Here is a 27,587-nt window from a genome sequence, read left to right as displayed (position 1 = left end):
ATACCTGCTGAGAATCTGCCCACAGCATAGTTCAGAGTTCTCCAGGAGTGTCATGCAGTAATTTTGCTTACAGCAAGTCTCACAAACAACAACAAAAGCACTTGAGGGCCTGCGCCTAAAGCCAAGGATTCGTTTTGGGGGGGCGGGATTCTGAATCTGGATCAGAAAAGCTGTGTTGCCAACTCTCCTGATTTTGTCATGAGTCTCATGATAATTATTGTTTTCCTTAAAGCCCCAGCTCCTGGAGTCACATGGATCTGTGATGATTTCGGCCTTCATTCTTAAAGAAAAAGTCAGTTTCTAGCCCTCGCAGCTGTGGAGGAAGCTTCAAAATGTGACCCCCGGTGCACCCTAATGGCTCAAAAAGCAGAAGGCAAATAAAAGAACCCCACATCTATTATTTGTACATAATCACATGATTTTAAAAGCCAATTGCGTGATTTTTGGTGAGCCTGACTCCTGATTTTTGAACACTTTGGGGTTGGCAACACCAGAAAAAGGACCAAGCCACTTTTTCAGCCTTCAAAATATCCCTTTGTCTTTCTTTGCGAGACTCACCGGTTCCCCCTTTTGACCCTGCAGACCTCGGTCACCTTTAGCTCCTTTGACTCCATTCTTCCCCTCGAGGCCAGCCATGCCCTGTTACAAGAGGAGTAATATTAACTTCTCCATGCTGCCTGCTGCCAGGCTTCATTAACAAAAACAAAATCTAAATTATAGGGCGAAGGCAGTGTGTCCTCATAAGCACAGATCAGAAGCAGAAAAAAATGTACTAATATAATGCTACCACTTTGTATTCATATCGCACTGTCCCCCGAGGGTCTCCAAGGCTTTTGCACAGGTCAAGCCTCGCACCTGTGAGATAAGTTTTATTATCCATATTTTATAGATGAGGAAACTGAGGCACACAGCAGTTGAATGAGTTGCTATAGGGCCGCAACACAGTTCAGTGATAAATGCGCATTCAAGCACTGAATACCAAATTCAGCAAAGTGACCCGTTTTTATTTCGGGAGCGAGGGGTGCACAAAGATGAATGGAGATTCGCTTACACTTGTGAAGTTGGTCTGATGCAAAATTTGGATCTATCCGCCAATTAAAGCAGGATACTACTATGAAAACAGGGAAAGTCAATCTCCCTCTCCCCCCAGTCTCCCTATTGGGTACAATCTTGTCTTTGCATGAAATTTGCAAATAAAGAAAATAAACAAACAGCAGCAATTCTGAGAAGTGCATAAATTCATAGATTTGAAGGCCACAATGGACCATTATGTTCCTCTAATCTGACCAGGAGGCCAGAGAATTTCACCCAGTGATTCTTTTATCAATTCCATGCTGTCATCACCTCCTGTTTTTTCTGGTTTTATCTTGCGGCTGTTTGAGGCAGGCCTATTGAGTTTCATCCAGCTATACTTTGCCATGCACCCTATGAGTTTATTCTCTTGAGCTTATTCTCCAAGTATCTCGAGGAAAAAAAGGTCAAACGTTTGCACTAGAAAAATCTGCGTGAAGTTGTGCGAAGTTTCATCTTTCACTGCAATTTCCTTAGGAACTGGACTGGGAGCAGGAGCTCTGGGTTTGCTTCCTGGCTCTGCCACTGGCCTGCTGTAAGACTTTGGCCAATCTATGCCTCAGTTTCCCAAATCTGCAAAATGGGGATTGTGACACTTTGAGATCAATGATTACAATGACATTTTTGCAAAGCTTGAGCCCACAGTTTGACCTAGCAGCCAGGCCTGGGTACTGAGTGAGTAGAAATGTCCAACATTTCAAAGGCTGCTGGTTCAGCTCCAGTTTATTTATCTAATTTTGCCACCTTCAATTTCACAATTAAGAACATTTCTGCTGACTGAAGTTGGACTCATTCCCACTTCGGCAATGATGACTGACTGCAGAGCACTCAATGCCCGGCGAACGAGCGCAAGCCGGCTGCTTAAACAGCTCATGAGATGACTAAGTGGCACTCAGCGGTTTGAATCAATTTGCAGTCCTTTGTTGAAAAGAAAGACTCAGTTATTAAAAAGAAATCAGCCACCAGAGTCTTATTTAGAGAGAGTCCATTACCTCTAAAAGGGCCATTTCCCTGCCTGAAGAATGAACAGCAGATCTAATCACAACAACAGGTGGGCAGGCTGATGTTTCAGTCGTCATCGTCCCCTTTCCCGCTGCCCCACTAAGTCTCTATCTGCCACTTTGGAAACATTTACAGTGACCAAAGGAAAGTATCCAACACAATTACCATAAATAGGGCCTGATTATCCTATATGATGCCTTCAGATCGGGTCAGCAGGGCCAGTGGTTTCAGGAACCACGTCTGCTCCGGCAATTAATTGCTAAAATTAATAAGAAGGCACGATACCCTGTACGTCCTTTATTTCCATGGAGATCGGTGATTGTTTAATGACATGGTCAATTCCGTGCTGTGGTAGGGTAAGTAAATATTATGTACAAACAAAGCAGATAACAGGGTTCCATTTGCTGTCTAAGCCAGATTGTGTGTTTACAGGGTAAAGGTCGCCATGGGAAGGGAATGAGAAATAAACCTCTTTGGTGGGTGATTAAACCTTGCAGGAAGCTGAGATGTTGGAGAGTCTTCCAATATTTGATGTTTTGACTTCAAGTCCCAGCTCTTGGAGTCATGTGATTATATGAGAATCTACCGACTCCAACTGAGATCAGAGCCCCATTAGGCTGGCTGCTATACACACACGTATTGTGAGACAGTCCCTGCCTCAAATCATTTACAGTCTAAACAGACCAAAGGTGGGAGGTTTCAGAGTAGCAGCCGTGTTAGTCTGTATTCGCAAAAAGAAAAGGAGTACTTGTGGCACCTTAGAGACTAACAAATTTATTAGAGCATAAGCTTTCGTGAGCTACAGCTCACTTCATCGGATGCATTTGGTGGAAAAAAAAATTCCACCAAATGCATCCGATGAAGTGAGCTGTAGCTCACGAAAGCTTATGCTCTAATAAATTTGTTAGTCTCTAAGGTGCCACAAGTACTCCTTTTCTTTTTGCAAAGGTGGGAGGGAACACAGATGACTTGCCCAGAGTCACATAGCAGAAGCCATGGGAGCAGCAGGATTAGAACTCAGCCTCCTGATGCCCAGCCCTGTGATCTATCCACTAGACCACACTGGCTCCCCTAAAATCAAATCCAGCCTTGGGTGGGAGAGGAGCATATTTTACATTCACTGTAACTGACTAAAATCCGTTTCTCACCATATAATATTTGAGAACTGACAGGCTAGGAGCAGTTTGCAGCTACAGGCCGTTACACAGAGTGTGCCAGATTCTGCCGTCTGTTACACCAGTGAAAATCCAGAGTAGTTCACGTTTGTTGGCCTTTGAAAACTGACCGTGTAAAGTGTAGTCCTATCACTCCATTTGGACCACACACCCTGGGCTCAACACTTCTGGGCTCGGGGGATGTTACTCAGTGGAGTTTCTCCAGACTTACAGTGCAACTAAAAGCAGAGTCTGACCCCTTATCACTGTCTGTGCATGGAATTTGCCAAGCTAGCCCCACGGCATTTCCACTGATAAGCATATTCTGCGCTGTATTTGTGTCCTGAAACCATGAGCACCCATGTCATGTGGGGGTGACACTAAGCTTTTAGACAGCGCATGTGTAACCACTCTGTGCACAGATATCTCCGGTAAGAGAATCATCCAGGCCCTGGGTAAATACGTGGTTATTTCCATCCCAACTAGAGCCTCATCACAGGAGCGGAAGAGGTCCACACTGGAGCTGTAACTTCCAGCATGGGCAGACATACCTCCACGCGCTCTTGTCGCGCTAGCATATTAAAAACAGCCACGTAGCCGCTGCAGTCTGGGTGAAGTGAGCTGGGCACACCAAGTACGTACCTAGGGACCCGGACAGGATCATCCTCGGGGCAGCTACTCAGTTGCCAGGTGCCCAACTTTTCATTCGGTTGGTGACTTTGGCCTATAATTTATGAGCAATAGGAAAAGTGGGCTACTGCACGCATAGAAGACACAGAAGGGCCTTCATTGCCTGCTTCTGAAATTCCCGAACGAGCCCCTTCAGGCTTTCTCCCAGGCTGCCCCTCAGACTGGGTAGGTATTCCCTGTCCACATCCTCAGAGCCACTTCAGTGTCCTCCTTCAGGTCCCCAGGGAAAGCCTTCCTTTGCTAGGATGTCTACAAAACCCTTAACCCTGGGTGGTGGGCTGAGACTGCTGCCTACCATGCTCACCAGTGCTGACTGTCTCATTGCTTTCCCGCATCAACCAGTCTGTATCCATGTGTCGTCTCTTGGCTTATACTTAGACGGCAAGCTTTTTGGGACAGGGACCGTCTTTTTGTTCTATCTGTGTACAGCACCTAGCACCCTGGGGTCGTGGTCCATGACCGGGGCTCCTAGGTGCTTCACAAATACAACAATAATAATAATAATAATTAATAATAATAATAAAAAGAGGGGAGAACAGCATTCCCCGAAGGAAGGCGTGCAGAACAGTCACTAGGAGTGGGGTCCTGGAAGTGATATTTTTCCAAGGCGGGTTTTATGCAGGGCATGAAAAGAAGCTTTGAGAGCTCGGAAGGGTTGGGAGAAAGGGAGATGACAAAACATAAGGAGATGACTGGAGAAGAGGGAAGCATTTGGGGCAGGGCTGGGGAATAGTTTGATGGTGTTTAAATTTATTCCCGGAGATTTAAAATCATAGAATCATAGAATATCAGGGTTGGAAGGGACCTCAGGAGGTCATCTAGTCCTCAAAGCAGGACCAATCCCCAACTTTACCTTTCAGGCTTCTCTGGGCAAATAAAGGGAGGGCAATTGGAGCTCCGAAAAGGGCCATTTAAAGGCAATTACTGTTGGACTGCTGAAAATAACTACCAATAAGTCTAATGCTCAATGGGCACAGTGATTAAAGCACTGCCTCAAACAGGTTTCAGCTCTCTGTGCAGATATTAGGTAGCACAATAGCGAAGTGATGTAGATTAGTTATGAATGCTGAGCGCTGGTGTTACGCAAAGAGATGGTTGAACCACCCCAGAGCACGGCCTCCAGCTACAGCACTGGCCAAGCTTCAGGTGCAAGCCCAAGACGAAGCCCCTTTGGTTACTGAGCTGCTGTACTGAGCAAGCTGGGCATCACTGCACTCGCATCGGGGAAAGGTGCAAGGGAGGGAACCGGACTTCCTAAAAACAAGTACAGGCAGGACACATCTGCTCGGAACAGCAGTGAATACCCAGATAAAAGAGAGGATATCTTCCCGAGCCATAGGGTGTTTTGTAACCACCGTTCACAAGCTCACTGTCTACCGGATTTAGAGGTATATATTTGACAGGAGGTGTCTGAAGTCAGCGTTAGTACAAAGGCCTTGGCGTTGACGACTCTCATGATTTTGTCACGAGGCTCACGCTAATCATTGTTTGCCTTAAAGCCCCAGCTCCTGGAGTCACGTGGATCCATGATGATTTCAGCCTTCAGTCTTAAAGAAAAAGTCAGCCCTCACAGCTGTGGGGGAAGCTTCAAAATGTGACCCCAGTGCACACTAAAGGTTCAAAAAGCAGAAGGCAAATAAAAAGAACCCCACATATATTATTTTTACATAATCTCATGATTTTATAACCAATCTCAGGATTTCTGATGACTGACTCATGATTTTTGACCATTTGGGATTGGAGATCCTGGAGGCCTCGATCTGCCAATGACACCAATCTCAAGCCTCCTTTCTTCCCCCACATGCCTCTGGACTGTCTTCCACTCCATCCCCGTGCTTGCAACATCCTTGCCCACATCCCTCTCCCATGAGCTCACCCGCTCCTCAGTCAAATCACTCCCCAGAAGACCCATTTACTGCAGCGGTATCAGAATAGCCTTGTAATCACAGTCATCATATGTGTCCTTCCTTAGTCTCCCCCTGCTCCTGGAGTATATATCTTCATTTGCCACTCATGTTCACCAGTGCTCAAGTCCACCAGGACCTTAACCCAGGCTCATTCAGAGGAAGGGGCTACACTGCATCAGGTTGGCAGAACATTTTGTAAGTCCGCTTTGGCAGCAAACCTGATGTTCTTTGTTCTGCAAAGTGCCACACACACTGATGGAGTTATGTTAATGACTCACGGTAATATGCACCTGCTCCCTTCTCCACGAGTGCTCAGGGTAATAAAAAATTGGTGCATCTGAGGAGATGCACGTCCAAGCATGACCCTCCTGGTACTAATAAGGAACTTGGCTGTATGCTCCCCTTTGGTCTTAAAGAGGGGTAACCTAGCAACTGCTTGGCAATGGCTCAGGAGTGCAGACTGGAATCACTTGTCCGGCTCATCCCTTTTTTGCCTAGCATGTATACACATCATGCTTGGCACTATTGCCCTGCAAGATCCATCTCTCAGTACCCATCAGCGACGGGCCAAAAGACCCAGGGGTTCTCTCTCCCGCATCTGTCATAAGCATACAGCTAAGGGTAGCCTAGAATTCCTCCTTACCTGTAAGGGGTTAAGAAGCTCAAATAACCTGGTTGGTACCTGACCAAAAGGACCAATGGGGAAAGAAGATACTTTCAAATCTTGCGGTGGGGGGAGAAGGCTTTGTTTGGTGTGTTCTCTTGGGAAGTAGAGAAGCATCAAGCCAGAAAACTCCTTTTCCTATAAACCATCCTAAAAGTCTCTCATTTTACAAAAATTGTAAGTAAAAGCCAGGCAAGGCGTGTTAGATTATCTTTTGATTTGCTTGTGAATTTTTTCTTTGCTGGAAGGAGGTTTATTCCTGTTTTCTGTAACTCTGAAACTAAGCCTAGAGGAAGTTCTGCTGTGGTTTTGAATCTTTTGTTACCCTGTAAAATTATTTTCCATCCTGATTTTACAGAGGTGATTTTTACCTTTTTTTAAAATAAAATCCTTCTTTTAAGAACCTGACTGATTTCTCTATTATCCTAAGAGCCAGGGGTTTGGGTCTCTGATCACTTTGTAGCCAATTGGTTGGGATATTATTCTCAAGCTTCCCCAGGAAAGGGGGTGTAAGGGTTTGGGGGGATATTTTGGGGGAATAGGAACTCCAAGTGGTCCTTTCCCTGATTCTTTGTTAAATCACTTGGTGGTGGCAGCGTATCGTCCAAGGGAAAAGAATTTGTGCCTTGGGGAAGTTTTAACCTAAGCTGGTACAAATAAGTTTAGGGGGTCTTTCATGTGGGTCCCCACATCTGTACCCTAGTGTTCAGAGTGGGGAGGGAACCCTGAATTTTGGAGCTTCTGATAAAGTGGAGCCTGGCTGCAGTGCTGACACAGGTTTCGCAAAACTAAAATGAAATCTTGCTGTCCCAGCCCAGCTCCAGCGACAATACAGGTACTCTTCCTAATGCAGGAAATATCCCTCATTAACTGCATCCTAATAAGGATTATTAGCGGGCGTTCCTGAACCATGAATGTTTACAAGAAACCAATGTCCAGTGGTTAATTGTCTGGTGCAGTGAAATTTGTAGATGTCAGGAAATCAGCACGATACAAAACCACACTGACATCCGAATTGTAGAACCGAATGAAGAGAGCATTGGTTTGGATGCAATTTGCGAGACAAATGACTCGGAGTTCTCAGTTGTTCCCAGTATCACCCCCACAGCCATTCAAGAGGGTCAAGCAGCTGGTGAGTTAACTAATGACTTTAGTACGGCTAGTCATTTTCTGTGTATATAATCTGAAGGGACTCCCAACAATGTATCTTAACAGAGGTCTGCAATTTCATGCCGGAGTCCTGCTGAGATTGACCAGATGGGATCACTGCTTTCTTGTGTACTGCTCAGGGCCCATCACTTCTTTTGGCACCAAGTCAGAAAAACACTTAAGCACGTGCTTAAACTGACCACAGTGGCACTCTGCATATGCTTTAAGCGAAGCACACGCTGAAATACTTTACTGAATCAGGGTCTTTGTCATGGGAGGCAAGTATCAAAGATCAGGGGAGATTAAGCCTCCCCTAACCCAGGCCGTGGCCCCACCCATGCACTGCCCCAAGGCCCCTTTCTCTCCCGCAAAGCCAGTGGTGGCTCAGCTCTGGACGGCGGCCTGGAGCTGGGGCTCAGCTGGAGGCCTGAGGGCAACTTGGGCCAGCAGGCAGCTCGGGGCCGTCCGGTGACCTGGGGCTGCTCAGGGCCAGCTGGCACAGCTGAGGCAGATCGGCTGGGGAGGGCTGGCTGGCACCTCAGGGGGCAGGCCAGCCGGCACATCTGGGGGTCGGTCTGGCAGGCTGGGCCAGCTGGTTTGGCTGGGACTCCTCCGACTGCGGGGGTGGGTGGGGACATTCGTGGTTCTGGCGAGCGAGGGGCGGAAGGGGCAGGGCCTCAGGCAGAAGGGATGGGGCCAGGGGTTAGCCTCCCCGAAGGGGCAGCAGATGTGCCACCCATGGTCTTTGTTACACTTTGATGATGAATTAAAGCTTTGGATCATATACATGTAAACAGTACAAAATCCATGGCTTCCTAGAAGCTCCATGATAGTCGCAATGCAGCATAGAACAGACATGAGGAATTTCACATGAACAGGTGTGATAGAATCTGTATCTTTTTAGGTCCCAAGCCCCAGGCCCTATCACTTGAGCTAAAGGAAAACACTTTCGCACAGTAGAACTATTTGAAAAAAAGGTAAAGCATCTTTCCTGAACATTTCTGAAAGACTCTAAAGTGCCTTGCTTTGCTCAATGTTTTTCATTGCATTTTTAGTATTTCATAAAAAAAAAACTGAAATAAAAATGTCTTTTCACTTGGTGGGGAAATGCCTACTTTCGCTCACCTTTTACATTTTTTTCCTCACTGGAAACCGGTGGGAAAAAAGTAAAGAATGGCAAACAGACGTGGGATTTTCCCACCAAAACAAAATGGGGAAAAAACTGACGCCTTTTGGAAATTTTGAACAGAAATTTTTCATTTTGAGTTTTTGCTGAAAAATGGGAAATTTCAAAGAATGTGAAATGCTTTCCTGAAATATTTCAGTTTAGTCAAGTGCTTAGACCTGCTGTGGGACAGTGTTTCTGTGGAAGAGACCTGGCCCAGCCTGCACTTGCAGTGAGGTTCCCCCACTGAGAGCTCAGCTGAAATCACTGAGAGCTGGGTGGAACCTCAAGAGACCAACTCGCAGAGGTCACAGTAGCAGGTGGCAGCAGAAGTGATGGCACAGGGCTATTGGCAACAGAGCGATGCAGTGAACCGTGGCACAACAAACAACAGTAGCCAGAGCGAACAGTGAGCTGCTGGAGGAACGAGCAAGGTGCCTTCTTGACCCCCACCTGGGAGGTGAACTCATGTGAAAGCATCTCTGAACTCTGAGTCTCCACTGACCAAGGACAACACCGATGAGTGTTAATGAGGCTGTTAAGAATGCTGGAGACACAACACAGTTCATGCGAACAAACATGGCTGTGACAGCATACTTTTATGACGTCATTTTATGACGAATTGTTTTGTTTCGCTGAAATAGTTCAACCAGCTTCTAGTTTGCAGTATGTGGTCTATGAACAGAATTGAGTAGTTCTCATTCCATCCAGCAGTGGGCACTGGTGCACATGTCCAGTAGCCAGTTCACTACAGTATATCCTTCTCAGAATTCATGTGGATGGCAGTATTCTAAGGTTTAACTACTATCATGACATATATAAGCCTGTATATATGTGACATTTTGAACACGTATTAGCTTCAGTTCTGTCCATACAGTACACTCTGAAATGCTAGTATAGTAAAATGGGGAAATGCATATTTTAGGTGTCCTTTGATGCAAAATGCAACGCCCTCATTAAATTGCATCTCTGATCTCACTGATCCATACAGCCACCCTCATGCTGTTCAGATCTCCCTTTTCATGCAAGTGTTCAAGAAAGTTTCACCCAAATTATTTCCTTCCTGGAGCCATCTTCTGCCTTTGAAACATGCAGCGTTAGCTGTCAGTGAGTCAGAGACAAGCACAGTGCACATCAAAGCCACCCTTGCACTTCCACCACAGGAGTGCACCTGAAAAAGAACAGGATGTGCCACGAGGGAGCTATTCATGGATCCCCACAGAAGGAAGGGATGTACCAAGAGCCCTCCGTGTACTGTGCTCCCAGCTATCGAAGTACTGAACAGCAGCCAATGTCAGGACATCTCCCTCGTTCTTAATAACCTTTCAAGAGCCTGGTGACTGCCTGCTGAGAAAGTTAGCGCTCAGGGTGCTCTCGTCAGCAATGCATAGCATGAGGCCATTAGGGCGAATGGACATTATCCCAATGCTACTAACATGAAACGCTCTCACAACTCACAGCAAATCCAGGCAGACCAGGTTCTCCGGGTTCTCCCTGGGAGAGAAGGAGCAATGAGTTAAACACACAGGAAAGTCACGTGTCTCGTACACACCATGCAAACAATTACCATTCAGTCACTTAATCCCTAGTAAGGATTCCCCTCCAAAACCCATATCATCATCATTTTAGCTCCTGGAGGATCCCGAAGCCCTTTACATGCTATATGAATACAGGCATCGCTTATCACACTGCCAAGCTAGCGCAGCCATCTCTGGGGTGGGATGCGGCAGCTGTCTAACCGCCACACAGCAACATGGCACACAATTTAGGATGGGAAATGAAAAATAAAACATCTGATGGAAGAAACTGCAGGGGGAATTGAAAGTAGTTATTCAGTTCGGAGATGGAAGTAACACCGTGAACTCTTGCAAAATGTGCCCTGGGACGACAAATGGTCCAATGCCAGACGGATTTCATTTATCGTCTGAAACACAAAGGGTCTGGTTGACCTCATTCCATTTGCAATTTGATGTTCTGTGGACTTTGCCCCAACCCCTTCTTTTGCAGCAACTTCTCTTATGGCAACGTGCATCCTCAGAGCGCTTTAGGAATCTCAGTGAGGGCATCCAGCACCCCAGCGAGGTAGCATTATCCCCAGTTGATAACTGGGGTAAGGGAAACACAGGGGCCTGATTCATCCTTCCAGCTGAGATGCATTCAGTGCAGGAACCTCTGCACCTGCTGGTATTCTGGGCCCGGCTAGGGGACCTGGCCAGGCTTGGTGTAAATTAGAGCAGCCCTCAAGACTGCTTCAATGTACATCCGAGCTGCTCATTTGCCTCCCTAGGAGGAGGAGTGGGGGGCTGACACAGCCTTTCCACTGAGTCTATGATGGCAAGGGAACTCGCTTACACAGAGGCATTTCACAGGAAGTTGTGGAAGAGGGGGAGAAATCTGCAGACTTTAAGGCCTCTTTACACCACTAGGGACCTTAGAGCAAGGGGCCCCAGAGAGCTTGAGTGACTCCCAAGGCCACAAAAGGAGTCAGCACAATCCCCAGGCTCAGGACTTCCTGCTTCCAGTCCTGCACCATGACTACTTGGAGAACACTACGGCACATGGTTCCTCCAGGACACTGACCTCGAACAAAAGTACTGGCATGCTCTAAATGGAGTGCGTGTTGGGGCAGCAAAGCCTGGTGACAAGATGACCCAAGTGGAAGCTGGGGAATGTCTAGCCTGGACAAGCACTTGAACCCTGCCTGGTGCAGTGCCCCACTGTGAAGATCCTGTCTCCCCACCCCCAGCCCCCCAAACTATTCAAGATAAGTGACAAAGCCAGGGCTCAGTTGCAGTGGTGGAGCGACAAGCTATGATGGTAACCATGTAGGTTTCTCAGCGTTCATTTCGGCCACTGTACTAACCTTCTGTCCCACTGGTCCTCTGGCACCGAACAGCCCAATGGCCCCTTTCACACCTGCCTCGCCTTTGACCCCCTAAAATCGAACACACAAACCAAGAGCCTTGTTTATTCAGAAATTGTCATTTCCACTTAAAAACATACCTTGCCTCCTGACTCCCTACATCTTTATTTGGGATTATAGATTGGGGCTTCCTCACCATGCAGTTGACACCCATGATTTCCCCAAGGGGCAAGGTTTTCCAATGTTTTCACCCTGTGGATCACCTCATGAGAAAGAAGATCCCCACACCACCACACAATTTCCACCCTCCCAATCCCCCACTGCTGGGTTCTCAAAGGCTCATTCTGCGCCATCATTTAGAAGTGATGATCTAGATGTTTGATTAACAGGGGTCACGTGGTGTAGCTTTCAGAGCCCTGCAGAATCCTGATTGATAAGGCTGGGAATTTACTTCTTACACAGAATATGCTAAGGGATCAGGGGCTGGCTCCTTTTTAGAAGCTGCATCAAATACAATGCTGGCAGCTATTGCTCCTGAACGGGCAGTCAGTGGAGGAACAGGTGAAAATGGAGGAGAATTATAATAGCGTCCTGCATTTATATAGCACCTTTAAGGATCCCAAAGCACCATACAACTACACATGTGCATAGGTGAGGGAATCAAGGCACAGCACGCTGCATAATAGCTGCATGGGGGGGAAGAACAGAAAAACCAACCAGCCCATACAGAAAACGCCATGGGATCTGCAGCAGCCACCCAAAGCAAAACCGATCTCTGTTTTTAAGGAATCATAAGACCAGTTCTCCAATGAAGGGGAAGTTACACCATTTCCCGCGATGATACCACAATCAACTGGCTAGAGTGTATGTGCACTGCTGCCTTCTAGTGGAGAGAATAAGAACTGCCCAACTGTTTATACAGCCACCACAGTAATTGCAAAAAGAAAAGGAGTACTTGTGGCACCTTAGAGACTAACAGTAATTGCATCACTTGTGCATGTCTACACTTTGCTCCTTGTGTCAGAGACGTGCATCCTCACCAGAAGAGCTTGCACCGATTGAACTGTCAGTGTGGGGCATTGTGGGACAGCTTCTGAAAGCCAGCAACAGTCGATGTAAGCAATGCAGTGTCTACACTGACACTGCATTACCCTAACTACATCAACCCTGACTTTATGCTTCCTGTGGAAGTGGTGTTCTAAGGCGGTGTAGTGGGCTTGTTACGTCAGTGGGAGCAAAATTTTAGTGTAGACGTTTAGAGAGTTAAGTCAAAGTAAGTTGCCTTGTGTCGAGCTAACTCTGTAGTGTAGACCAGGGCTAAATGAGCCCCCGAACACCAGCCCGCAGAGTGCGTTGAGTGGGTACTATGCATGATATCCTATTGAGTGCAGCAGTGCACATGTAAGCTCTGTATATCACAAATGAAGCTCCCTAAGACCCGCAACGAATACGGAGGTTCCTACCTTTTCTCCGGCGGGCCCATCCTCCCCTTTCTCGCCTTTGTCTCCATCGAAGCCTGGTGGGCCCCGCTCACCCTACGGGATCAGACAAAAGCTCTATGAACTACACTCGCACCCCAAGAAGGGCGAGCCAGCATCTTCCAAACCTAGACATGCCTCTTTGCTATGCTGATGCCAGGCGTGCATCTAAGGAACTTGCAGCACTCGGTGGCCACAACTTGCAGAGGTGTATTTCTCAGTCACGCTTTCCCACCTTGCTGCCTGCCAGTGCTGCTCAGGGGTCAGAAGGTAGCTCAGTTCCATGCCCTCTAGGAACTGGATTGACGCCACCCAACTTGTTTCACACAGGCAACCAAGCAGCAAAAATTATTCAGCAGCAGCTTGTACAGACACAGATAAGTATTATTAACTGCACTTGGCCCTGTGCAGCCGCAATCAGCTGCAGTTCTCAAAGCATTCTGCAAAGGCTAATAGGTATCATTAACCCCATTTTCCAGAAGGCCGAACCTAGGGAAGGGAGAGGTTAAGTGACTGCCTAAGATTGCATAGTGAACCAAAAATGGGAACATACCCCAGATCTGCTGGACCCCCAGCCCCATGCTCTAGCCACTGTCCCACACTGCTCCTCTGTAGACAATCATCCAAAGGGTCAAAACCAGCCACCTAAATGTGAGAGGCCCCTTTATGCCCTACCCAATCCCTGGAGCAATCCATCTCCCCTAGCTGGGCCCTTCCTGAGCTAGCCAGCCCTCTGAGATAGTCACCAGGCTTGTTCAGTTCATCTGTGCATCAACTCAGCCAGGGCTCCCATCTCAAAAGCCACTGAATGCACAGAAACCAGAACCAGGACATGGAATACACAGGAGAGCACAAACACCAATCAAGTAGGTTAAGACTGAGGGCTGTAATACTTGGGTCCAATTCTGGCAGTTGGCTTGGTGTGGGGGGTGGCTAGATGGTGCTTGGTGGCCTGTGATATGCAGGAGGTCAAATTAGATGATCTGGTGGCCTCTACTAGCCTTAAACACTGTGACTCTTAGGGTCTGTCTACACTGCAGTGTAAACCCAGGGTTGTAGAACTTGAGTTATCAGACCCTGGGTTTGCTAATCTAGGGCTTGAGTGCCTACACCCATTTGTAATCCCAGGTGAGAAATTGTTGAACCTTTGGTCCCAAACTGGGGCTCCAGCATCTGCATTGTGTATTATGCAGGCCCGAGTGCAACCACCCATATCCCAAACTTCCTAACAACCTCCCAAAATGTGGCTGCTCTAGCCGTTTGTTCGTGGTGCAGTGTGGGAAAACGTGACTGTCCACCAGCCAAAGGGAGTCAGCCTGTGGGATACTGTTGGCAGACGCCCAGAGCATGAGTCTACACTACAAAGAAATAGGGCTTGAACCCTGGGTCCCAGCTTGATTCAGGCTCAGACCCTCCATGCCCGTGGAAGCCTGGGTCTGAGCCCTGGGTTAGCATGATGTGTGAGCAGATGTAAGGGGGGTTAGGCTGGTGCATGGGTTTGAACTCTGGGCTTCTACTGCAGTGTTGATATATACCCAATGACTACTACTGCAGATGAGAGAATGAACTGCTCCCAGTTACTGAAAGTAACATGCTTTCAAAGAGAACAGTCACAACCTACCGGATCTCCTTTGTTGCCTTTATAGCCTTGAGGTCCAAAAATAATAATGGGGTCACCCTAGGAAACAGACAGGCAAGAACGATGGACATACAAGCCACGATGCAGAATTGCAGTTACCATATGCCCCACTGGACAGACCGACCTTTGCTGCAAATGGCTCAGCAGACAACATGCTGGGTGATTTACACAGCAAGAACAAAGGTATCAAAATATCCACCCTGCCCCTGAGCCACAATACGGATTTCAGCTGCATGAGGCAAAGCAGGAGACCTAGGTTCATTCCTGATCTTGGGTGGCAGGTGCGGCGGAGATGGGAGACTTCCATCCTAGTGTGGCGAGCTGGCTCCTCACCCTAGCGTGAAGCTCACGTGAAAGACGGAATAGAACCATAGTTCACGTTGATCTCCCCAGCGCTACACTAGGACAAACCATAACGGTGACGTTTCACTGCTCCATGCATGGTATCCCATTATATAGATGGAGACGTGGAAGGCATGATGGGGTGTTCCCTCTACAGGAGCCCCGAGCAGGTTAATGTGGGCCAGAAGGGGCGAATTAACCCTATTTGCTGCACCTGGAGGGGAGCCTGGGCTTAATAAAGCCTAACTGCAGATGAAGCCCTGCTAGGGAGGAGCTGGGACAGGATTATACAGCCAGCAAGTGAGAGCAGGAGGGGGCTACACAGCGGGGGCCTGCAGCCACTTTCTAGAGGGAAAGGGAGTTGGTCAGGGACAAGGAGGACATCCAAGGGGAGAGCACACCTTGGAATCAGGCCCTGGACTAGGGAGTCTGGCAAAAGGACAAGAGGGGTGAAGTAGCCATGGGGAGCAGAGGAAATTCCGGTGGAAATCCAGAGATAGAGGGGTGGGGTAGGAAGGAGTTCAGGGAAACAGCAACACGGACGAGACTGAGCAGATCTGGATTGCTAGTCACAGGATCCCTGGGCTGGAACCCGGAGCTGCCTACAAGCCTGGCAACTAGGAAGTGGTACAAGGGCCAGAGGTGAAACAGAAGACCAACTGAGGTGGCATCCAGATGGCTTGTCCAGTGGGAGATTGATACCCCGGAAAGGGGACTGTACAGTGGCCTGGGTCACGAAGAGCAACCACTTCGAATTGCAAAGAGAGGGACTGATGACGGGGGCATCACAATGGGCAAAAGCTAATTCCCGGCCCAAGCCACAGGAGGGCTCCCCGGCGGTGAGCGGAGCCCTTTCCGCCAAGTGACTCGGCGGCAGAGCTGGATTGGAATGCAGAAGTTCCTGGAGCAGCAGTCCCCCACTCAGAGCACAAGACTGTCTTTCTTTCTTTGAGAGAGGCGGGCCAGGGAAAGGATGGCAGCCGAAGGGGCTGAGGGATGGAGAGGTATCAATGGATGATGGGCGAACTACAGAGTGTGGTTCAGGCATGTGCTATAACTTCCCAAAGGCATGGTATATAGGACAGTCCGATGTGCTATCTGTGGATACACAACCTTGGGAGGAGGCTAGGGAGGTTTTGCCTTACAGCATGAGTCTGGTGATGGGTATATATTGATGTTAATATCTGTTGGCGAGGGAAGTGAAACCCTCATGGAGCACTGCAGTGTATTCTCAACAGTGTAGCAGGCAAGATGATGCTGGAAAAGAAATGCACAACTTCTTATTTCTATGCTTTTCACGTTTTGGATCGATGGAACGTCTTGAGGCAGCTTTAGCTGGCACCAAACATAGTCTTTGTTTGCTAATTAATTATGATCTTTAGTAGCACACACTGCACACTTAAATCTTGTGGCCTTTCCTCGGAGGTAAATCAATCCCCAACACTCACTTAATCCTCCTTGTTAGCTTCTCTAGAGACTGTAAACCATTTGCAGCAGGGACTCTACTGTGAGTCTGCACAGCATCCCACACAATCATCATCATCATCATCATCCCTTCCAGTTTGAGACACTCTTCCACTTTCCTGGGCTTGAAGGGTTCCAAAGCAGACTGGATTGGGATTAACAGATTTTTTAGATCAGAAGAGACCATGGGCTCATCCATTCCAAGGTCCTGCATAACACAGAGAGTTTCACACCTGTGAAGCAGGAGCTAGAAAGAAAGTTAGGAAGCAATCAATCAGAAGAACTAAGCACAACCCGGTTATCTCCCCCATCCTGTTTTATCTCACAAGCCTCTGTATATTTTATTAAGGAGTCCTTTGGAGAAGGCAGTCCACTTTCCTTTAGGTTGGGAAGTATTTTCAGGTTCCTTCAAGAAAGAGATTAAGAATTGATTTGTCACTGGAGCAGGGCGCCTTTCAAAGTAGTTTCTTCAGACATAAATCAGCCTTAATCATTTAATACTCTTTGACTCAACGGTAGCATTGCCATGTAGGTTTTCTAAACCTCCTTTTCTAACAAGCCGTTTCACTCAGGAGAGAAGTTAACAGGAAACTTGACAGAGATTCAATACTTGCTGGACCAAAGCAACAGGCATTTTTCAGATCTCTTCTCAGTGTTGGTTTAATATTACTTGATATAATCAATCTCATGATTTTTAAGACTTTAACATGTTTTGGGATGGACTGTGCAAACTGTAATCAGATATATTTTTCACTTTCTGTCCTAAACTGTTAGAAAGCAGTACTGTGTGACATTAATCAGCTGCCACATTCCACCTCAGTGGTGGCTGCATTTTTGTGGTGGGTGAAGGATTCCTTCTGAATTCTCATGAAAGCAAGGTCTCATAGCAGTGACTCCAGGCAGCCACAGTACTATCAGAAAATGGTTGAATGGCTTCTTCATATAGCTCCACCAATTCATCTCATATCTAACTTTGAGTACTGGGCTCAGTTCTTGATAAAGACAAAAGTCTACTAGGGACAAAATTGGGTCTACTAATGCCATGCTTTCCATCTCTGAACCAAGGCAGGAGTTGAACCTAGGTCTTCTGAGATGAAAGGCCGAATGCAGACACCAAAATTCAGGATCCATGTCCAGAACTTGCTTCAGATTAGTGGCACCACTGTCTAGGGACTATTCAACTCTCTCTTCTACTTGGTAAGAAAACAGCAGAGGTCCCAGATGTTTGAAAACATAATTTTTTTTTCATTTATGTCTCTAATTTGTCCACTCATTGACATTATTTTAGACACGTGTCCAGCTGCCAACTGGCATTCATAAAGCCCTTCCAACTTCTTATATCCCACATCCCCCAGACAGTCAACATTTTTTATGTCCCTTACTCTTTCTCCCTTGGGTCCCAGAAGGCCACGATCACCCTGAAACAAAAAGGACAATGAAAGACTTTTTCTCTACCGTTGGCACATCACTCAATACACCCATCTGTTTAAGAACTGCTCTTGTTTATAACTATAGCAACCTATGCTCAGAGAATGCAATTCAGCTGCGCGTCTCAAATCACTTTGCAATGACTAACTCATCACACAAAGTCGCATCTAACGTAAGTATCGCTATCCCAATTTTATAGCTGAGGAAACTGAGGCCCAGAGGACTTAGGTGACTTGCAGAACAGCAGGAACCAAACCCACAAGCACTGATCCTCAATCCCTTGGTCAAGCCCCTAGACAAAGCCTTTGCTATACAATGCTCTCCTTTGTGTTTGGGGTTTTCCTAGGATTCCAAATGCTATACAGGGGGTGTCCTTCTCACCAGATATCTGTAAACAGGGATCGATAATCCCCCAAAAGGCAGAGTCCTGGTATTCCTCATTGTCTGGCAGGAAAAATAAACCACACTATACTTTGCCCCTAAATACTACCTTACATTCTCAAAGCAGTGTACAAACATCAACCGGTTTCCCCATTGTCTACAGCATCACAAGGCAGCTCAGTGTTATTTTCCCCATCTCACATATAGGGATTGGCCCTCATCTACCCAACACAATGGCTGGATTTAAGGTGGTTGTGAATGTGGTTTTGTTCTTGTTTGCGTTAGAGACCGGTATTTTAGCCTAGGTAGCTCCCATGGCTCTCGCCCAAGAATCTGACCCCAGAAACCAGAGCAAAGGGAGAGTGAATAATGTGTGTGTGGAGACTGGTTGAAATGTGCTTAGGAACATATGTCCTCAGCAATGGGGTCCATTGCTCAGGCCTCTGGGGAACATGGGAGATCGGCCTGGCTGAGGTGACCATCCAGGCGCTGCAGAAAGTCCAGCTAAGACACCCGCTGCTTACTCTTTCTCCTTTTGTTCCGGGCAGGCCTTTCAGACCCTGCAAACACATGAAACAGCATGTCAGAACGAACAGCTGGTGGTGGCAACACTCCAGGCAGCAGCAACCTCCTTGGCGAGGGCAGAGCTCTGGGGGCAGGAGGAGCGCTGCACAGAGGGTTTGAGTCGCCTCTCACTCCCGCTGGGGTGACTTGGTAGAACAGCTCTGCTGCCAAAGGCAGCAGGAGACTCAGGCCCCGATTGTGGCAAGTGACCGGATCCCCAAAAGGACTCTGGCCCATCTCCTCATGTGCACGGGTCAAAGCGATCTATCTGTCTGAGATACTGATACAGCCCCTCATATCTGGGCGCCTCACGCTCTGTAACGTATTCATCCTCACCGCACCGCGGTGAGACGGGGACATGCAGTTACCGCGTGTCATAGGGCAGGGGAAGTTAGGCATCTACATGCCTTTGAGGATCTGGAACCTAAGCGCCTGGCCCCATGTCACACAGGAAGCTTGTAGCAAAGCAAGGAATTGAACGTTGGAATCCCAGATGAGCACCTAACTACTGAGCATCCCAACCCCCCGCTGTGCTCTGGAACAGGTGAATAAAGACTTGCACTTTTCTGACTTCCCCCATTTAGCTCTTTTCCTTCCTTTGGGGCTGCTGATTCTCAAAGTGGTGCAGAAGAAGAACTGTAGCTTCTCCATTTATAACCATCCTTCTTCTCCTGATGGATGTATTCAATCCCTCCTGGGAACACTGCAGAAGAAGCAGCGTGAGACCCACTCTAGAGTCACCAATGGCTCCATTCCATCCTACCCTCTGGCTCTACTGAACCTGGAAGCTGGCTTCCATGGTATTCAGCATGTAGGCTTTGAACTACATCATGACAAAATCGTCTGCACTAACATCACATTTAGCATCCAAAGATCTCAAAGTGCTTCCCAAAGCTGGGGAAGGATCATTATTCCCATTTTACAGATGGGTGGGGAAAGGGGGCCCAGACATTTTAAACAAATTGCACAAGAGTACGACGAGGTTACCTACAATGGCATGAAGCTGACCTGCAACAGGTAGCAGCAAATATCTCCAATGGCCGGAAATGGGACACGAAATGGGGACGGCTCTGAGCTACTGCAAAAAATTTCTTCCCAGGTGTCTGGTTGGTGGGTCTTGCCCACATGTTCAGGGTCTAACTGATCGCCAGATTTGGGGTCGGGAAAGGAATTTTCCTCCAGGTCAGATTGGCAGAGACCCTGGGGGGATTTTGCCTTCCTCTGCAGCGTGGGGCAGATTTAAATAATGTAAATGGTGGATTCTCTGTAACAAAGTCTTTAAACCATGATTTGAGGACTTCAGTAACTCAGCCAGAGGTTGGGGTCTGCTACAGTAGTGGGTGGGTGAGGGTCTGTGGCCTGCCACATGTAGGAGGTCAGACTCGGTGATCAGGATCGTCCCTTCTGACCTTAAAGTCTATGAGGGCACACAGAGCAGAAGAGCAGGGAATGGAACTCAAGTCTCCAGACTCCACCCCACTGCTTTAACCACTAGATTATTCTGCCTTAATAATGCAAGAGGGGCCCTCACCATGCGCTGCATTTAAGGATGAGATTTATCACCAGGCCTTGCAATACAATAATCTCTGGGTTTCCACAACTGTTACTATTTCCCGTCAGGTTCCATCTACTTCTTCTTTATTCCCATCTGCGTGTACTACCCGGAATCTGGTGTTGTTACTGCCCTACCTAGTTGGGAATTTTTGGCCCGTAACTCACCCCTCTGGGAACACAGGGCAAAAGTTCGAACGGACTCAGAGCTCCAGGAGGTCATGCAGGGAAAGGGATGCAGGGAGAGGGAGCTGCATGCTGAATTAAAAAGCCCTTTGTGGATGGGTCATGCTGAATGGGCAAGGAACGCGAGTCAGTTACACTCAGTGTTGTGGCCCATGTTTTCAAATCCACCTATAGGATCTGCATACCCAACTCCCATTAAAATCAGTGGGAAGTGGGCACCCACCTCTATGTGGCTTTGAAAACCTCATCCTATAGCAGCATCCACAGCTAAGGCTTCTCGCCAGCCAGCCTTGGGCCTGGTGCCACAAAACCATCCTCATATGCTTCAGGGGCTGGATCACTCGATAACTGCCCTGTTCTGTTCATTCCCTCTGAAGCATCTGGCACCGGCCACTGTCAGAAGATGGGATACTGGGCTAGAGGGACCACTGGTCTGACCCTCTAAGGCCGTTCTTTTGTTCTTACTGACTTACCGTCATGCCAATGGGACCTCGGACTCCTGCAATGCCTTCCTCCCCCTGTTAGCAAAGAGAGATTTAGTTTCATTACTGTGTCTACAAACGACGAAGCATGGATAATACACACAAGCCCCGTCCTGAGAGCCCTGTGTGCGTGGTGCTCCCACTGAGGTCAATGGATGATCTGTGCATAGAGGCCCATAGTGCCCAGTTCCCCTGCTGTAAGGAGAGAACGGTGACCTGGACAGCTTCAAAGTCACAGTGTGGTCATCGCAAAGCTGCGCTTACAGCTGTCCGGTGCGTGCGTAGATGCTTTTCTATTGTGTCATTCTGTGCAAGCGAAGGGGCAAGTTCTGTTTGCATGAACTTCAAGGAGACCAAGTACCGTAAATAAGGCAGCCCAGAATTTGGCCTGGAATGCACATCATTGCTCTGTCCCCTCTACATTTGTGAATAGGAATTGTTTGCCTGTTATTTTCCTATCCCTTTACAAAATGTGTGTACATGTAGCTTTCCTATGAAGTGTAACCCATGTGCCTATACCCATCTATAACACACACCCCATATCTCTAACCTGCTTACAACACCTATTACTCATGTATTAACCCTTCAGAAATCTTCATATGCACTATAGCCTTGCCAGCTAATTCATCGAGTACATTTTGGCCTTACACGCTAAATCCTGGAAGATTTGTCTGACGGCAAGTGCCAGACATTTATACAGACCTAAGTACACCCCAGGAAGCCAGGTTCTCAGCTCAGTTACACTAGTGTAAACCCAACGTCATGCCAGAGAATCCAGTGATTCACTCCAGATTTACACAACAGTACTAGAAGCAGAATTAGCTCCTCATTGTTTCATTACCTCCTCCCCACCCACACACAAAAAAACCCTTAGCAAGATTTACACTAGACCTTACACAGCTGTTGACATTCTCAGTCAGTGGCACTTCCCAGGTGCCTATTTGAAAAGCTCTCCTGGCAGCTAGTGGGTTTGTATAAACGTCTTGCATGATAAAGTCAGTTTATTCATAGAACAGCCACAGAGGAAGCAGCATATAAAGATGTCTTCTCTGATCTAGCTGCATGAGGGTTTGCGTCCTGCCCCGGTACTGCACTCGGGGGGTGGGGGAGTTACTTTGCAAAAGCAGCTCAGCTCTCACTATTCAAATGTACCAATAAGATATTTATTTTTTATCAGTAATTATTTATACGACAGTAGCAGCTACAGATCCCCCTCCAGGATCAGGCCTCTTTATGGTCGGCACTTTACAGACATGTACGTTCGTTTGTTAAACTTTGCGTACATTTTATTCTGAGGGCAGAGGGGAATTCACGCTTAATTATTTTAATTAATTTTAAATGAACAGAAAGATTTGGGAGGCCAGGCTGGCTGGACGGCCACATGTTTAGAGTGGTGTAGATGAGGAGTAAATCCACAAAAGGCAATGGAGCTACATGAGTGTAAGCGTAGGTCTGCACAGCAGGAGCTGTGCACCAGGCTAGCCTACCTGAGCCAGCCGGAATGCAGCTAGCGCAGGTAATGTTAGCAGTGAAGTGTGGGCTAGCAAGCCAAGAACGTACCCAGGGTCTACGCCAGGCTTATACTGCCCGAGCTGCACTGTCTTCACTGTTGCTGTTACCCCGCTAGCTTGGATTGAAGGTAGCTCAGGGGTAGGGTAGCCCGTGCTTGGCTTTTGCTCTGCAGAGTCATACCCTCAGTGAGATCAGCATCAGGCCCTCAGCCTCCGTTATGTTCACTTACTGAGGTGTGGCTTCCACCTGTGCCACTGGGGGGCAGGGTGGGGTGGCTGAGTGCATAGGAGCAGGGCAGGAGACCTTGCTCTGGTGGCTCAGAGAGAGACCTAACCAGTCAGTGTAATTCCCATGAGACCTCATTTGCACCATGGGAGAATCACCTGGGGGGCAGATCAGTAGTGGTGGGAGGGAGCATTAGCTTCATGCCAACTCCACAGAGGCACAGGTGTGTGTGGGGTGTGCTATATGGCGGACAGAGCCTGTCGCCTCTGAGCATGGCCCGATTTGGTCTCAGTAAAAATTCAAGGGGATTCGGGGTCAGCACCTGAAGGGGCTTTTGATATGAGTGATCATTGCACGATAACACCTTTCGCGTGTTCAGACAGATACTGCTATGAGAGAACCGAATGGAGCCTGGCGTGATAATGGAACGACCTACCCCGGGGCCAGGCAATCCGCGGGGACCTCTCGCACCTGCCACACCGAGGCCGATCTCCCCCTGCGCAACAGAAAGGAACACAAAGGGGTCGTTTCATGGACACAGCTGCACATTTCTCCTCTCGGCGCCAGAGCCCTCTGTTATTACGTCGGGCAGGAGGCAAGGCCCCCGGAAATCAATGGGCGTTTTGCCGTCAGTTCCACCGGGCGTGGGCTCAATCCCTTGTATTGCAGAGCCCACAACGGCCGGGCCCAAACCACGCTGATCCCCCTGTTATTGCTTTAGTGCCAACAGCAGGAGATCTGCCTCACAGACAGGTGACAAATCACAGCCCCTGCCTGGCGGGGCCCACTATTTAAGAGGGCAACATTGAAGGGCACGTCTACACTGCTTAGTTAACCCAGGCTCTTATCCACTGTTAACTACACACACCCCTACAGTCCACACAGAGAAACCTCGGATCTGGGTTTGGAGGAAGCTTAAGCCAGGACCACCTTCCCCAACTGGAACTCGGGCTGGAACTTGCCCACTTTGATGCGAGGACACAGGCTAAACCACTTGAGTGTTGACAGTCCCTTGCCACAGTTTCCCCTGAAGGACAGAGAAGTTCTCCTGCAATTGACCAGGAAAGAATTCTAGAGCATCACAGCACAAAGAAGCGTGGGATATGCCCCCGGTACACATGGGCAAGGGCAGACAGTATGAGGACACAGTGACGGAGGTAGGGCTTGCCAGCGGGGATGTTCACACCTGGGCGAGGCTAACAAAGGGGCTCAGACCCGGGTGTCAATCCACCCACCCAGGTTAACTGCGCTGCACAGACACAGCCTAAAGCACAGGCAAGGGGCTGGCGTGCAATGAAAGCAACGCAACCAGGCAGGGCAGCTCGCCTGGATCCCATCCCTTCCAGCGTTTTATTAATTAATTGTTACAAGTTAGTGGGAAGTGATAATCCCTCAGGTAGGGGCCTGATCGGAAGCCCATTGCAATCCATGAAAAAACCTCCGTGGGCTTGGGATCAGGTCTCTCGTCTGTTAACACTGCTTTGGAGGAGACCATTCGGGTGTGTGGGTCCTCAGGAGGAAAGTGCATGAAGGCAGAGCAGGTGTAGGAATGCCAACTTCTAATTTCTGAAAACCGAACACTACGGCAGGAGTGCCGGAACCTTCCGCCCCCCCCCCCCAGCTGGGTTCGCTCTGCTCCAGGGCTGGGACGGGAGCTGCAGCCCCTAACACGGAGCCTGTCTGCCCATGAGGCCCTGGCTGAGCAGGGGCTGGTGCGGGTTGATGACTCGGAGCCTCTCCCTACTGCTGCCTGCGGTAACTGGACTTTTGGTGTCCAGTCAGTGCATCTGACCGGACACTGTACAGGTCCCCTTTTGAACAGACTTTCCAGTCACCAGGCAACCCTAAGCAGGTGGGGATATTGGATGGGGTCAGGCCTGGCTTCCAGCTGTCTGGGGTGAGACAGGAGGCAGCGAGAAGTCACTGTGTTTCCTTTCAGTCCTCCTCAGAGTGCAATTCCCACCCCTCCCTCCAAGCCCAGAGCTTTGGGCTGAGGCTACCATTTTGGGATTCATACTGGCGTCATCTCTGTCTTTCCCGCCATCCACAGCTCACCTTGTTGCCATTGGTCCCGGGCAGCCCTCGAATCCCCTGCAGACCAAGGAGACACACACTTTGGTTTGCGACACCTCTGATGCACTGTGGCCCAAGGAGCGGAGCCGGCGAGCGGCAGGCAGGTTGGAATACACCCAGCAAAAGGAATTCAGTGCAGGTGAAAAGAACAGGGCTGAGAGCCGGAGAACAAAGCCCTCCCTCCCTCCCTCCCTCCATGGGACAGATACAGCCTGGTTGGCGGCAGCACCAACTTCCCTGTCGTGATCCCTCTGCCCTTGGGCCTCACTCCTGACCCAAGGCCAAATCTGCACGTGGAAGGATCCAGGCACCGTCCCCTCCCAGCCACTGTGTAGGACGCCCCCTCACAATCTGGGATCTGTGCACGAAGGATCTGTGTTTGTACAGTGCCTAGCTCAACGGGAGCCTGGTCCATGACTGGGGAATGCACATAATATACAATAACACGGGTACGCGTAGCTCATTCAAGGAATGCAACAGTGAAAAATAACCAAAGGTCACCTGTTTTCCCAGGGGCCCGGGAGGTCCTGCCGGCCCAGTGGGTCCATTCCTGCCTCTCTTACCGCGTTCCCCCTTCAAACAGAAAAAACGTTAAGAAGATAACTTTGATAGCGAGGTGCTCTTTGCCCCCAAATGTATTCAAAGGGACCCCCCCTCAGAGGGGTGGGTCCCCCCCTACAGTTTCCCCATAGATGGCCAGCAAGAGGGACCTGGGCAGTAAATGGCCTAGACAGTAGAAGAAGCTTACAATGGTCAGAAGGCAACTGGGCAGGGGGTTGGGTTAATAGAGGGGGTGGCTGAGGAACAACCTCCACCTCCCCAGATCACATTAAGCAACTCTGGGTTTTTCTAGGAATTAAAAACAAGATCCCTTTGGGCCCAGAGGGTGGCTGGCTCTGTAGACAGATCTGGAGATCCATCCAAGGGAGAAAGCTTGTTTGGGCAATGTCAGAGTTGGGCAATGTCAGAGATAGGCTACTGAGCTAGACGGAGCGTGGGTCTGATGCAGTCTGACCATTCCTAGGTTCGACTGTTGAGTCATTTGAGATTCTCCAGCATGCTACCATCCGCACAAGCTGATAGAGACGAGATGCTCTAGCTCACAGACCAGGTCTGGGCTTGATGCTTGAATCTCTAGGGTGAGGTTCTCCAGCCTTTGTTATGCAGGAAGTCAGTTTAGCAGGTCCCCTGTGGCTTCACAGCCCCAGAGAGTTAATAAACATGGGGAAGAGGGGGAAAGAGTGAACCACTGCTGGAGGGCAGGTGGGAACAGTGATTGGGCTTCATGCAGTGCTTGGGAGGGGGCTACTGTTTGTTTTTCCTGGGCTGGACTGGCTGACGTGGTCTAACATTAGATACAGCAGCTTCCAAGCGCCCTAATGATTCAACACCGGGGACTGCTCTCAGTGTCGCAATGAACAGCCGAGCAAAGGAATATCCCAACCTCAGCAGCGCCTGGCAAGGATAAACTGTCCCCGTGCATCACGCCGTTGTTCGCTCACAACACGAGAGCTTGCTCACTGTGCTGTAACTGCTGTGCTTGTAGCACTGAGTCTGATTAGCCTGGAATCCAGCCTGTGTCAGGGTGACACAGCCATTTCCTGGGGACGAAGGTCTTCGTGCTCCGGCAGCAGGACGTTTGCCGAGAAAGGCTCTGCCTCCAGAATCTCCCAGGCAAGAGTTCAGCTGGCTATGGGGGAATGGTAGTGGCCCTTTGGACTGGTTGTCCCACGTTGTGTGAGGTCCCTCCCACCACACGTCTTCTCACAGAGCCTCAGCATCTGTTCGCACCCTCGTGCCTTGCGATTGTGGGTACAATGCAGTCCTCTCTCGCCCCCACCACCACATTCGCTCTCTAGTGCCCAAGATACGTCACCTACCTTCTGCCCTGGCATGCCAGGTGGACCCGGAGCTCCTCTCTCTCCCGGCGATCCTGGAATGCCAGGGTTGCCACGAATACCCTGGATGCCCTGCACTCCTGGAGGTCCCGGGGCCCCGGGCTCCCCCTGTTGCAAAGCAATCTGGCTGTAGTCTCAACGCGAGCAGCGGGCTTCCCGGTAACGCAGCTCATTGTAGCCATGACCAGCAGGCTACTCGCAAGGGGTTCTCTGCTCCCTTTTCATCTACTGCTCCTTCCAGATTTAACTGGCGAGTCCACTGAGTGCAAGGAAGGGCCTAATGACGCTGGCTTGAGCCAGGCACAGGGCCGAAAGGCACCTCTCTGTGCACCGTTGCCCTCATGAGACCTGCAACACCCCCCACCGCCCCAGTCCTCGGCTCCCATGCACCTCACACTCCCACCTCTGCCCTGCAGAACCCTACCCTCCCAGCCATTGCTCCACACAGCTCTACCAGAGCATCTTAATGCTGACCTGCAAGCTCACCTCTATTATTCCAAAACCGAAATGGCTCCACCAATGCCTCCAAATCCTGACATGCCTGCAGTGCCCCCTTTATTTCAGTCCTGGAATCTCACAAGTGCAGCCTGGCTAATAGGCTTCGCCCCTGATTCTTCAGCATCGCACTCTGGCAATGGTAAAATGACCCTCCATCTGCCCACCCCAAAGGAAATGTCTGGTGTGAAATGGTGCCTTGCA

The 27,587-nt window shown here is 49.0% G+C and overlaps 1 protein-coding gene across 1 annotated transcript in view; it reads right to left on the bottom strand.

Annotated features, from left to right (window-relative positions):
• The window catches only part of LOC119844306 (collagen alpha-1(VII) chain-like), a 114,866-nt gene that overhangs the window by 54,718 nt on the left and 32,561 nt on the right, over positions 1-27,587 (bottom strand). Inside the window, exons 13-24 of the mRNA XM_043499227.1 lie at positions 26,871-26,996; positions 25,492-25,563; positions 24,973-25,008; positions 23,354-23,413; positions 21,172-21,216; positions 18,922-18,957; positions 17,971-18,006; positions 14,765-14,821; positions 13,129-13,200; positions 11,666-11,737; positions 10,261-10,296; positions 559-639 (exon numbers count right to left, since the gene is read on the bottom strand). Of these exons, the coding sequence (XP_043355162.1) occupies positions 559-639; positions 10,261-10,296; positions 11,666-11,737; positions 13,129-13,200; positions 14,765-14,821; positions 17,971-18,006; positions 18,922-18,957; positions 21,172-21,216; positions 23,354-23,413; positions 24,973-25,008; positions 25,492-25,563; positions 26,871-26,996 (729 nt within the window). The remainder of the gene's footprint in view (positions 1-558; positions 640-10,260; positions 10,297-11,665; positions 11,738-13,128; positions 13,201-14,764; positions 14,822-17,970; positions 18,007-18,921; positions 18,958-21,171; positions 21,217-23,353; positions 23,414-24,972; positions 25,009-25,491; positions 25,564-26,870; positions 26,997-27,587) is intronic.

The sequence above is a fragment of the Dermochelys coriacea genome, chromosome 1 (genome assembly GCF_009764565.3).
Source record: "Dermochelys coriacea isolate rDerCor1 chromosome 1, rDerCor1.pri.v4, whole genome shotgun sequence".
NCBI lineage: Eukaryota > Metazoa > Chordata > Testudines > Dermochelyidae > Dermochelys > Dermochelys coriacea.
This window is presented reverse-complemented; position numbering and strand designations above follow the sequence as displayed.